The 13,916-nt window shown below is 47.1% G+C and overlaps 1 protein-coding gene across 1 annotated transcript in view; it reads right to left on the reverse strand.

Annotated features, from left to right (window-relative positions):
• The window catches only part of LOC119437087 (WD repeat and FYVE domain-containing protein 3), a 235,089-nt gene that overhangs the window by 60,598 nt on the left and 160,575 nt on the right, over positions 1 to 13,916 (reverse strand). The window contains exons 48-52 of the mRNA XM_037704162.2: positions 9,056 to 9,231; positions 6,341 to 6,489; positions 4,819 to 4,875; positions 4,665 to 4,725; positions 1,186 to 1,355 (exon numbers count right to left, since the gene is read on the reverse strand). Of these exons, the coding sequence (XP_037560090.1) occupies positions 1,186 to 1,355; positions 4,665 to 4,725; positions 4,819 to 4,875; positions 6,341 to 6,489; positions 9,056 to 9,231 (613 nt within the window). The remainder of the gene's footprint in view (positions 1 to 1,185; positions 1,356 to 4,664; positions 4,726 to 4,818; positions 4,876 to 6,340; positions 6,490 to 9,055; positions 9,232 to 13,916) is intronic.

The raw sequence follows: 13,916 nt of genomic DNA on the forward strand, positions 1-13,916 counted from the left end.
GTGCCACCCGCATTAGACATTCGTGGTGTTGTGTTATTCCAACTCTACCTTCTTAGCTTTGCGGAGTAGTTGCTTTTATTTAATTACTGCTTATATCAACTTTTCTTTTGCCATCCCGTTCACATTGTTATAATGAGGAGTTTACTATACTACCATGTTGACATCCGGTTCAATATATATATATATCAACCTTATTAAAAAATGTCGCAGTTTTGCCCAAAAGGCGAAGCATCCAAATTAGTAGAGAGCTATACGGAGTAGGGATAGTAGATTTATCAGCTGCATAAACTTGGACACATTCGCTCACTAACTGACTTAGCAAGCGTGGTGCCAGCGCGCATAAGCAAACATGGATAGATCACACTCGATGACCGCAGACAACCACTGTCAAAATGCTGGCGTGCGCAAACGTCGCCGCCGCAGCGAGCGAAGGTTCATGCGGTCTATCGCTTCAACGGAAACTGAGTGTCGAAAGCACAGCACATACAAAGTTCAGAGCCATGTGGAGATCACTTTCAAGATACGGCGCACGCGACAGCCCGCACCGACACAAAGTACAAGTGCATGACTGTGAAAGTCAGTTGAAAGTTTGCGCTCGTCCCCGTCTACTTCTGTGTCCGTGTTTTTTTGTTTTTGCGCATAACCATCTCCTTTGCAAGTATGAACCAACTCGCCCAGCAGAAAGTTTTACTAAGCATGACTGTTAGCAGAGTAGAAGGTGCCCCCCCCCCTCCCTCCCGTGCTGCCTTCCCGCTTTCCTCCTTTCGCGTGGGAGATTAAGTCGCCAGTTCCCCTTGCGCCCGGTTGCAAGATACGCATTTGGTGCTGCAGCATAGCGTCGCCCCCCCCCCCCCCTCCCTCCCTCCCATACCTCCACGGCTTTCGCGTGACGGAAGAAGTGGTGTGTGCTCTCCACCATGCATTCGCTCTCCATGAAAGCGCGCGTCCCCTGCGTGCTTTCACTCGCACATACAGCGTGTGGCGACGATTTAATCGCCCTTGGACTTTATATGGAACCTCACGGCAGCGACGGCGACGGCAGAAATCCGCTTGAAGTGTCCATATAAATGCTATCGCAATAAAAGAATGTTGTCAACCTTAGCTGCTGGCTGCATATAGATAACAATTCTCAATAAGGAAGTGTGGCACAGAGACCGGACTTGATAAATATGTATTGCACCTTACCCCGACTCTACGTTGGCACCTCTGCGCTGCCCTGCCAAGGATTCCTGGGCACTGTCGGTTATTGCAGTGGCTGCTGACAAGAAACGAGCGTAGACCTTGTTGCGGACTTTGCGTGGAAACACCAGCAGGTAGTTCCGCCCATCAGCTGAGAAAACTTCCAAGGCTATTGGCTATAGAAAGATAAGGCATGTCCAATCAGCAAATGACATTTACAACTCTTTACCCTCAACGTGAAAAACTCAACTGAAAAGAAGAACTGGAGGAAGCCACACAGTTATGCGCTGTGAACATTGAATTGATTCTGACGTTTCAGACGCCCAACAAAGGTACCGTATTTACTCAATTCTAATGTGCACCTGATTTTTTGGTCAGAAAAGAGAATGTCATAATTTCTGCACAATTCATTTCAATTTATTGTGGTTCAAGGAATTGTGCCAGATTTGTTGAGTTTGTGGTGTTATTATTAATACCCCTGTAACATTGCGATCGACCTTGAATGGGATCTAATTTCTCGATCGCAATAGGCTCTTCTGCACAAGCTGTGGAAGGAAGTCAGTCACGGTCGAGAAATGCGATCTCGATCAGGCTTGATGTCAATGTTTGAGTGGTAGTTTTTTATAAGGGTAGGAAAACATTATAAAGTACATGAAATCGGTCTATAATGGGTTAACGTGCAAAGTTTGACTTGGAGGCAAAAATTTGTACTTTCTGCGTGCGCAGGTGATGCCCAAAAGCATGGTGAAAGGGTATGGTACACGCCGGCATCCGTTGGCCTGTTAACATAGGCCTCCACGTTGTCACACGAAAAACATGTTCTAGCAAAGCCACAAAAAAATTTAGAGAAAAACAGGGAGAATACATGATGTGTACGCTTCAGGACTCTCCTGCCAGGTGGCTTCTAAGCTTAAGCTTTGGTCACTTAAACCCACCGCTTCCCTGTAGGTCCACCTTAACCTGGTTACCCCAACAGGTGGCGAATGATCACCAGCTGTGGCGTTAGTGCGGAAACAAATTATTTTCACCAGTCAGAGACTTTTAGTCAACATGCCATATTGCGATTAGGCAGGCAGTGGCAGCTGCGCCAACACTGCACGCCTCAACTTTTCCCATTGAATTGTGCCGCACCTGTATTTGACAGACGTGACATTTGAATGAGGCAGTAGTGCAAGCACGCACAGTGCCTCTTTGTGTAAAGAAATCCATGCTGGAAGAGTTCAATGCTGGGCAAACTGCCATGCTCATGACAATAAGGTGTGGGTAGTGAAGACCTTTCCATCGGAGGGACAGAGCACCTCCTCTCTGGAGTGTTGCATGGGAGTAAAAAGCGCGATGTGCTGCCGCTTCCACAGTGCTTTTGAGTGGGGGCTCAGCATGTGGGTTCACCACAGACCAGGGAGCTTTTATTGGAATCTAGTCAATCAATCATCAACTAGTCAATTTGACATGCACACCAGTTTTAGTCAACTTCTTCAAGACAATATATACAGTTGTGCCCGAAGTTGAAGTATTGAAAGCAGTAACAACGTTTAGCGTTGCGCTCAAGCACCTCAGATGATGTTCCAACAATACATGGAGGTGACACGTTGACGCGACGCAGCATGTGAGACAACTGCTGCTGTGCAGAAGAAATAGTGCCCTGGCAGATACCAGGCATCTCACAATACTGGTGCGATGAGGAACGTCGGAAGCAGTGTTACAGGCACTGCAGTTTGATGGCGCACAATTTGAGACCGATGAAAAACCGTTGGCTTTAGTTAGTGCCCAACGAACGAATTACATAGTTTTAACTTGACATTTACTATTTGTTCCGCCCAGACCAATGAATGCACCTCAATGTGGTATGCACACAGCTGCTCAGCAGGAACGCTAACGTGTGTGAACACAATGCTCATACCATCAGCAGAAGACAGAATGCTGCCCGGGCTCTGCTGCAGATCTGATATAACAGCGTGACGACGCATCCACTTGGCTTCATCATTTTTGCAGCAAAACCCATTGCAAGTCTCTGGGGACTCTCTAACCCTCCACATGCAGGCTGGGCAGGTGCCGTTAATACTGCGATAGCACAATGGCGTGAACGCTCCTCGAATGCCCGTATAACTGCTATCGCAATAATAAAGGTTCACATTAGAAAATTGTTAACATGGTATACCGTATATACTCGCGTAATGAACGCATTTTTTGTCCCAAAGATCCTAAGCAGAGTTGGGAGTGCATTTCTTACGCGAGGTAAATTTTATGGGAACTTTTTCGGAACAGCAAAAATTGAAAAGTAAGACAGTAATGATTTGAAAAATGCATTAGACAACTTATCTTTGCAGTAACAATGCACATATACTATTTGCGAACCGTAACAGCGTTGTTACTGCACTTCACTCCGCATCGGAACCACCAGACCTGTCGTCATGGTCGCTGGCCGCTTCATCCACCATCGTGGATCCTCCTCGCAACCGCTTCCGGCTGTCTGCCGTTATTGCAAGCATCCCATTGAAGCACTGCTTTTTGGCACCTGTTGTTTTGACAATCATGCTACGTGCGTCTCTTTGCTCGACCATCCTGCTCATTGGCATGTAAAAGTTTACCGGTGTCTGATCCGCGTTTCCGTTTTGTGAACTCTCTGTCCCGCAGCGGGCATATAACTCGACTTGGGGCCCATCACACACAGCAAAACCAAAGATGGGCACAAAAGCGAGCAACAGACACGCGAATTCGACACTATGCACGACTAGCCTGACTATGCCAGGCAAGTGCCGGCTGCCCCTTCTTGGACTCTCCCGTGCACCGCGCCCCCTAGCCTGGCTATGCATTGCGCCTGCACTCTCTGCTACTACGTCAAGTCCGTAAACTGCGTAAAGTAACTGTTGCAGAGAGCCAGTTGCAGTCTGCGAGGTGCTTTTGCACCGGTACTGGCGGCAAGGTTGTGGTGAGAACAGGCTGAGCATTATCACGATCGCTCTTTCCGTCAGGACCCAAGCCACCGTGATAAAGGATTCTAGTCTTTCCGGAAAAACTACAGCACGGCCGTTCGATCGTGGGACTGCACAGTAGCAAAGTTTGGGTTACATTCATTACGCAAGGAAAAAAAAAAAAAATGATTAAAAAAATCAGATTTTTCACGACCAATCTGGGGGTGCATTCATTACATGAGTGCGTTCATTACGCAAGTAAATACGGCATATGCTGTAACCAAACAGTGTATAACAATTAACAGGCTGAGCGTTATCATGGTCGCTCTTTCCGTCAGGCCCCAAGCTACCGTGATAAAGGATTCTAGTCTTTCCGGGAAAACTACAGCACGGCCATTCAATCGTGGGACTGCACAGTAGCAAAGTTTGGGTTGCATTCATTACGCGAGGAAAAAAAAGATTAAAAAATCTGATCTCTCACGACCAATCTGGGGGTGCATTCATTACGTGAGTGTGTTCATTACGCAAGTAAATACGGTATATGTTGTAACCAAACAGTGTATAACAACCTACCTGCAGAAGGTAGCGCCGCTTGTGCACTTCACGTATGTCATCATACGAAAACTTACTGCACCTAAATGAGAAAGGGGGGACAATAAAAAAAAGTTGTATTTACTTTATATTTGTTTACGCATGTGTCCAACCATTTTAAAACTTGGTTACGTACATTCTCTTCTGGTGCTTGCTCCTTGGGGAAGAGTTTGGAATAATTGGGTCATGCATGCTGAAAAATGACAGAAAAAAGTGGCAAGTGTTCTTGGTCACTTTTTGTCATTTGTTTGACAAAACGTCCACATGCTTGAAAAAAAAAAAAAAAGAAGAAAAAACACAGACTTGCCATTTCCAGAACAGGGCACCCTGCACACTACTTAATTTCCAGTTAAATTTAGATGAAAGTTGCCTTGTTTATTTGATGCGCTACTTTCACATGAACAAATTTTTCATTCAAATTATTTATTTTTCTTCCCCCCCCCCCCCCCCCCATAGCTAAATTGTAATCATTTCCAAATATTGGAGGATAATATCTGGTTCTGCTACTGTTACCACTGCAGTTCTTTTCTTTCTTGTTATTCTCTCTCTCTCTCTCTCTCTCTTTTTTAGAAAGGTGAGCTATGGTGGAGTACAAAAGAACCAATGTATTGATGATTATCATTAAAAGTTCTTAAAATAAATTTTTGAAATGTCAAAAAAGTATTTCACCCACAAGTTCGTTGTCCTATAGCTTTGGTTCAAAGCAGACTAGAACTTTCATTCTTGTTTATAGCATGCATTATAAATCCTAAATCATTCTGGTACATACCACTACTTTGTAATATTACTTAAAGGTTTTCTGAACTGAGTCGCCTTAAACTAAGAATGTGAAATTATTAATATCTTCAAGCACTGCTTTTTACATATAAAATTAAGTACAGATTTGAATTTAGCACCTCAATGTATAAAATAATGCAGCTCTCATTGACTTATATATATATATATAAAAACGTTATAGGAGCAGAGTACCACTTGAGATTCAACAGACCGATTTCACCCCCTTCAGAGTAAATGCGTAGCAGCCCCGCCGGTGCCATGACAGTATTCCTTGCTGCTTTCTGGCTGTACAATGGGAATGCCGAGGAGCGTGCCATGTGAATATTCCAGCAAAATTTAGGGAAAATTTGTGAGGTGGGAAGGGCTGTGTCTCAAATCCCATTTCTATTGCAGAATCTATTTATTATACCTGCCTTGTTGGCTTAGCGGCTATGGCATGGTGCTGCTGAGCACGATGGTGCGGGTTCAAATCCGGACGCGGAGGCTGCATTCTGATGGGGGCAGAATGCAAAAATGCTTATGTACCATGCTTTGGTTGCACGTTCAAAAACCCCAGGTCATCAAAATTAATCTGCAGCCCTCCACTACAGCATCCTTTATAACCCACTGCACAGTTTCGGGCCATTAAACTTGGCGATCAAAAATAAAAAGAATCTTTTCATTCTCACCAGCAATCATTTTGCTCTCAAGAGCCAAATGGGTTTGTCATGGTACAAACACAACATGGTTCTTACGATAGTTGCCCTTCAGCCTACTAAGGACTACTGCTACCTGCATGCATAGCAGCACCGGTGACACAGAAAGATTTGTCGTGAAATCGGTCTGTTGGTAGAACTGTGAACCCATTTCCATGCAAGAATGTGTTCTAGAGAACCCCTTACTTGGCTGGCAGTGAGTCAATGTCTCGAATTTCCCTCGTCTTCAGCAATGTGAAACCATCCACAACATAAAAGTGCTCTTTCCCAAACAGCAATAGGCCTTCACATGTGTCAAGGCCTTGCACCCGTGCACATCGGAACATGTGAGTGATCTGAAATGAGAGTTGGCCTTTGTGACAAACTGCAACCACAAGCTTGCATAGTACAATCACAGAGTTTCTACAAAATTTACTGGAGGGAACTCTGGCACTGTGATCGTTCAGCTGAAACAATGGGTAGTACATATACAGTCAACAATCAATTTTCCGGACACCCGATTTTTCGGACATGCCAGATAATTCGGATGCCTTCGCGGCACTGTCACGTACCCCATAGAGTTAATGTATAAAAATGTCTGAAATTTTGGACGCAAAAAACCTTCGCCGCCCGATTTTCCGGACTTTTTGCCATGACCGCATGTTCGAAACGGCATTAATCGAAGCCACCACCGCCATTTTGATTATCTCGCCTCCTCAAACCGGCGCTCTCGCGTGCAGATCCGCTGGTAGCCGTAGCCACCACTGCGGCCACTAGGCCTAGCTACTTTGACGTTCGCTACCAAGCTTGTTTCTGTTCGGTGCCATGCTTTTCATTGAAACAATTCACCGCTGTTAGCAATGGTGCCGACTCCGCCTTTGTAATCCTCGCCAATGTCTTGGAAACTCGGAAAGCACAACGCGTTGCATAATGCTGGTTATCAAAAGTCAGCTTCACTTCAATACAGCAATGTTACGCAGTGAAACACACGCGAAGTATTGCGGTGAAGCATATCAAGAGTGGGAAGGGGCAATTGTCACGGGACACGGTATGTATTCCTTAATACACACGTGCATCCGCCGCCTCCTAGCACAGTACGAGCTACGATACACTTAATAAGTGTACTGGCAGGCCTTGATAGCTATTTTAGACGTGCCTGTGGCAATTTGAGCCCTTGGGTGCAGTAAAAGGCATGCATACGTTTTTTCAGACTGCCTGATTTTTCGGACATTTTCGCGGCCCCTAGGGAGTCCAAAAAATCGGACGTTGACTGTATTTACCAATTCGTTGCACTTATAGCATCAGACGTTCTTGTGGCATTATTTATTATGTTTTTGTTTTACATTTTGTTTATGAAATTTCCAAGAAATTTAACTTTTCCAAATACGGCAAGGCAGTAAGTCTCTGTGCACATGCATGATCACTGCAAATTGTTGCATTTAGTATAATGCAATATTTTGCTGAAAATGATCAATTCGTCAAGTTGCAAAAGCTATTTGATGCCAGAAGGAAAAAAGTTTAGGCAAATCCATGCAAAGTACTGCCCAATGTTCCCATGCTTGCTGAACTGCCATGCTCGCAGCTCAAGTAGACACTAGCGCCAAAGTTCCCTGCAATAATTTTTGTAGAAAATTCTATGCATACAAACATGGCTGTGCAAAAAATTCCAAGTTCGAAAGAATACTGTTCGGGTGAAGCCGCCTGACACCACAGGTGCAGTTGATGGAACGGGCGATTTGCTGCTTGCAGCAGCTTCTGTACTGCCAAATGTAAGTTATTCTAGCACAGATTTTTAGCTCTTGCGGTAGGTTGTCTTGGATGTTTTTATCACGAACTAGCTGTGGAAAGCTTTTACCTTACTATTTCCTACCCGCTCATGCTCGTCTCTAGGAAGCGTGTGAGCTATATAAACGCTGCCAAGAAATGCAGTTGTTGACCTGACCAAGATAAGAAACCTCAAAAGACGTTGGCTCCAGGCTCAAGCTTGTCTTGGTTCACTCACTGTTAATCAAGTGCTGAGGAAACGTGGAGAGCTGACAGAGGAGGCGGATGTCAATCAGATACTTCTTTAAAACCTTGAAGGTGCAGTTTGATCAAATAAACCATTTACAAGCAAAAACTGCGCTTCATTCTTTCATTACAGCAATTACCTGGCCACACTTTTTCGAGCAGACCAATGGAAGATGTTTAAGGGGGCCCTGAACCACCCCTTGGGCTTGGTGAAATAACATAGTCCGCCAGTAGCATGTGCTGCTGTGAACATCTCAGCCAAGTTTTGCTGTCGTACGCGCTCCGTGGAGCTCGCAAGCGGAGCGCGAAGTCACCTTTCTCTCAAACGCTCTCTTTTCAAACAGAAGCCTGCTCCTCATTCTCTTCTGGATGCTTTATTTTATAGTAAAGCAGATTCCCATACGTGACTGCGATTGGTCGCTGCTGTCGGCTACACCACGGCCGCTGTGGGGTGCCGCCACGAGTCCACTGGCTAAGCGCACTGCGGCTCACTGAGGACAACCGCGTTTGTCTTACGTTTAGCGCGTTGTAGGCACCAAAATCGTAAGTCGTCGCGTCTACGTTAATATACCCAATGAAATTTGAACTGCACGCCACGGTAACATTTCAAAGGTGGAGCATTGTGACCATGCCCCACTCCACCGTAGCCTTCGCAGTGCAAGGTATTGAAGAAGGAACAGGAGCACAGCAGAGGCCGTGTTTGATTGTCAATAACTCCGCTTCTGCTGAACGCATTGAAGTACTTTTTGTAGCAAAGTATTTCTGAAATAGTCTATTTTCACTTCAAGTGCCTTTCTCCACTTCGATAAAAGGTGGTTCAGAGACCCTTTAAGCCCTTTCAAATTTCTCTCTTTCGCACTATAGTATTGTTCCTGACTGCTGATGTACACAAAAGAATCTCATTCCACGTACCTTTTCGCCTTTTTCTAGGAGGCGAAGCACACTCTGGTTGTCTGGTGATTCATCCTTACGAGCAGCACACTCCTGCTCCGAAGCGTCCAACGCAGGGTCCAGGCTTTCACTGTCCTCGTCCTGCTCGCCACTGACGCTGCGATTTGCTTGCAGTCTAGTGCGCAGACCTTGAAAACCTGGGCATCGCAGAAACGAATAGGAAACACAATTTTCGTGCAACCAGATTGCATTCTCAGCAAAAGTACCAACAGCAGTTTTCCCCTTCCTTAAATAAGAGCATTGAAAGTTAACACTGCCAAACTAGAAGGCCATCAAAAATGCCCAGAATTCATGAAAGTAATATACAGCACTTCATCAGCTAAGTACACAAAGGCTGCGCTAAACAGTTTGTCATAGTATTCGTATTGTTACGCGCTATGCTGAGCATGGAAGAATGCACCAGAAAGACGGTGAAGACGACGATCTGAGTAGCGCTCGTGTTGTTGTTCTGCCATCTTGCCTGCAGCCGTCTCTCTCTGTGTATATCTTGTAAATATAACTTTCCTATCCCTTTTTGCTACTCTCATCCACGTGGCATTTTGGTGGAGGTGCGGGGTACCCACACGGTACAACGGAGCTCCACAGTGACCGACGCTTGGCTTTATTCACGATGGCGAAAGAGGTGTCTGCGCCCACCGAGGCGGCTGCAATGACAACGATCGTCCTGCCTCAGCTAAATGACCCAGGCGCATTCTGCAGGACTAACAACGTCGACATCGAGGACTCGCTACCCCTGTACGAGCGTGCAAGTAAGAATAATCACTGGGATGAGACGATCATGTTGGCAAACATATTATTTTACCTCAAAGGAACCGCGAAGGTGTGGTTTGAGAATAATGAAGACGAAATTGGGAGCTGGGATGCATGCAAGGAAAAGATGCGTTCCCTGTTCGGCAAGTCCGCAGGTAGAAAGGCAGCAGCAAGAAGGAGCTGGCATCTCGTGCGCAGACAGCGGCAGAGTCAGACCTGACTTATATACAGGACGTGCCTGCCCTTTGCCGCAAAGCCGACAACGGCATGACGGAGTCTGAGGAAGTAGGCCACGTGTTAAAGGGCATAGCAGATGATGCCTTCAATCTGCTAATCAGCAAAGACTGCGACACCATTGATGCCATCATCCAAGAGTGCAAGCGCTTTGAGGCCGCCAAAAGTCGACGCATTGCCCATAATTTCGATCGACTTCTGAACTTGGCAGCAACGTGGTCCTGCGAAGACGTACCTGAGCCGTCGGCGCTGCTCACCGTGGAACACGTGAAGAAGATCATCCGATGTGAACTTGACGCTGTGTCTCCTGCTTCTACGTGCGGCCGTACGTGTGACCATAGTTCCTAGATGGTGCCACTAGTCCAAGCTATCGTTCATCAGGAGCTCTCCAATGCTGGCCTGGACTCATTGTGTGCCGCAGCTCTTTCCCAGCCGATCGACCGCCGTCCCTCACTTTCGCACACCCAAGGTCAAAGGCCACCGTTCCGTACTCACAACCCAGCCGAGTGAAGGACTGCTGATGACCGTCCCATTTGCTTAAACTGCCGTCGGTATTGGACACGTGGCCCGCCATATTAACAGCCTGTGGTATTGGTATCAGGCTCCCTATGGAAACAACCGTTGACCCGACATGGATCATGGCCGATTTCAGCCCCTACCACTGAGCATCCCCAAACCACCGCTGATGACGCTCCCTCCATGCCGTATCGTCGTTCACCATCCCCACGTGGTCACCAGTCCCGTTCGCCGATGTCACGTCGCCAATCATCTCGCTCACTCCAATTCCACCGCCCTACTTCACCAATTGAATGACTCCCTCGGGAAAACTAGACGATGCAGCTCCCAGAGGTAATGCTGCATCGACGACCCGCCAGCCAAATCTTCTGACCACACTGCAGACCAGACGGAACCTGATAGACAAACTGGATGACGCACATGTTGTCGCTCTAGTGGATACTGGGGCTCAGAGATCGGTGATGAATTCGGAGCTTCGTCGCCGCCTTAAGAAGGTCCTAACACGACCCACAGTACTGCTCATTCGTGTCGCCGATGGCGGAACGTTTCCCGTGCTAGGGATATGTGCTCCGCGCGTATAAGTGTTGCTGACCGATCCACAAGCGTACTACTTGCCGTGCTTGAGAAATGCTCCCATGACCTCATCTTCGGTATGGATTTTCTGTCTGCCCATTCTGCCCTTATTAACTGTGGAACCGGCTTGCTTCAGCTAGACCTACCGTGCTACCATGACGCTCCTACTACAGCCAACCGCGCTTGTGCTCAGTGGATTACGTTCGTCTACCTCCTCAAGCTGTTATGTATGTGAGCTTGCGGTCTTGTTCTTCAATTACCGATGGCGATTACATCTTGACCCTGATCGTTGACGTCTTATTCACCAAAAATGTCGCTCTTCCTCACACCCTTATTAGAGTTACAGACAATCGCACGTCTCTACCCATATTGAACTTTAGCTGGTGCATGCAACTCATCCCAGGCGGCATGACTCTAGTCCACCTTTCTGCTATCGATGAGTGTGCCGTTTCTGCATTCGTCACCGACGCTTCTTTGTCTTCTGCCCCTTCCTCTTTCTCGCACAATCTCGCCGACGGTGATATTTCTGTACAGACAGCCGGTATGCGGCGCATATTTGACATCTTTGAGTTCAATGACCATCCTTTGGGACAGATGTCTGTGGTCACTCATAAGATCAATACTGGGGATGCCAGCTCCTTATTGTGTGTCCCATGCCGAGCGAGAGGTGATACAGCGTGAAGTCGACAAGATGCTCACCAAGGACGTAAGTGAACCTTCATGCAGTCCATGGGCATCACCGGTCGTCTTAGTCAAGAAGAAAGATGGCAGCTGGCGCTTCTGCGTCAACTACCGCCACTTAAACAAGGCCACGCGCAAGGACGTCTACCCTTTGCCGCGGATCGATGACGCTCTGGACTGTCTACACGGCTCTGCCTACTTCTCTTCCATCGACCTGAGGTCAGGCTACTGGCAGATCTCCGTCGATGGCCTTTATCTGTTTAAGGTAATGCCCTTTGGACTGTGTAATGCCTCAGCCACATTTGAAAGGATGATGGACTCCCTCCTCTATGGATACAAATGGTCAACTTGCCTCTGTTACCTTGACGATGTCATCGTGTTCTCACTGACATTTGACAGTCACCTTAGCCGCTTGTCGGCAGTTCTTGAAGTTTTCAGGCGAGGAGGCTTTCAGCTCAACTCTGCCAAATGCCGTTTTGGCCGCCGCAAAATCACTGTGCTTGGCTACCTTGTGAGTGCTGAAGGCGTGCAACCTGACCCAGAAAAAATTTGCGTTGTCAAAGACTTCCCTATGCCACGTTCCACTAAAGACGTACGGAGCTTTGTCGGCTTGTGCTCCTATTTTCGATGTTTTGTCAAGAACTTCGCCGACGTTGCCCGTCCACTCACGCAACTCTTGAAGAAGGAAACATCATTTCCTTGGGGTCCCGACTAGGCCACTGCATTTCACACGCTCACGACGTTACTTACGTCACCACCCATCTTGGCCCATTTTGACTTGTCAGCCCCCACTGAACTTTGCACCGATGCCAGTGGACATGGCATCGGCGCTGTTCTCGCCCAGCAGCAACAAGGACGCGACTGCGTCATGGCCTATGCAAGTCGCCTTCTTTCCTCTTCAGAGTGCAAATTTTTGATCACTGAGCGCGAGTGACTTGCACTAGTTTGGGCTGTCGGAAAGTTTCGACCATACTTGTTTGGCCACACCTTTTCGGTCATCACAGACCACCATGCGCTTTGCTGGTTGCCTTCCCTCAAAGATCTGACTGGACGACTTGGTCGCTGGGCACTGAAACTGCAAGAATACAGCTTTGACGTCACTTACAAGTATGGCAGACTGTACCAGGATGCGGACTGCCTATCCCGCTATCCAGTGGACCCTCCCGACTTGTCAGCGCACGATTCGGACGCCTGTGTCTTTGCAATATCTGATTTATCCGACATACGCAGCGAACAGCTCAGCGACGCCAATTTGTGGTCAATTATCTGCCGTCTACGCTCTCATCACTGTGCCCCGTCCCTACAATTATTCGTGTTTGTGACGGCATCTTATACAGACGCAACACCAGCTCCGATGACCCAGAGCTTCTACTGGTTGTTCCCGAAACACTCCATTCCACTGTTCTCAAACAGCTTCATGACGCCTCAACCACTGGACGTTGGGGCGTCCACGGGGATGCCACGGGGATGAGAGTAGCAAAAAGGGATAGGAAAATTATATTTACAAGATATATACAGAGAGAGACGGCTGCAGGAAAGATGGCAGAACAACAACATGAGCGCTGCTCAGATCGTCGTCTTCACCGTCTTTCTGGTGCATTCTTCCATGCTCGGCATAGCATGAAACATTTTGCTAGTTCACGCAAAATGTAACCAGGACTGATGCACCTATCATGAACTAAACAAAATCCTTTAGATTTTCTTTTGTGTGCGGTTATAAAGGAATTACCGCTGTATATTACAGCTTTATAGGCACCCTGTGCTGGCGACAGCGCTTTTACTAGCTGTCCATATGCTGTCAAGTGGAAGGATGGCACATGTCGGGACAAGCAGTTGCTCATGCAGGAGCACATGTGTGTTGTACTCTCCCGCTGCACGCACCATTTTATGTCTGTGAGCACTACATCATGATTCTGGCAACAAGAACTGCTGCAACAGCACTCATAGCAATATGTGGTAAACTCATTTTTACCACTTCTCAAAAGGCCACCGAAAGAACAAACAACATGATCATTGATACGAGTGCTCCCAGACAACTGATGTTTCAATTTACAAATGGCAAAATGTA

This window comes from Dermacentor silvarum, chromosome 1 (genome assembly GCF_013339745.2).
Source record: "Dermacentor silvarum isolate Dsil-2018 chromosome 1, BIME_Dsil_1.4, whole genome shotgun sequence".
NCBI lineage: Eukaryota > Metazoa > Arthropoda > Arachnida > Ixodida > Ixodidae > Dermacentor > Dermacentor silvarum.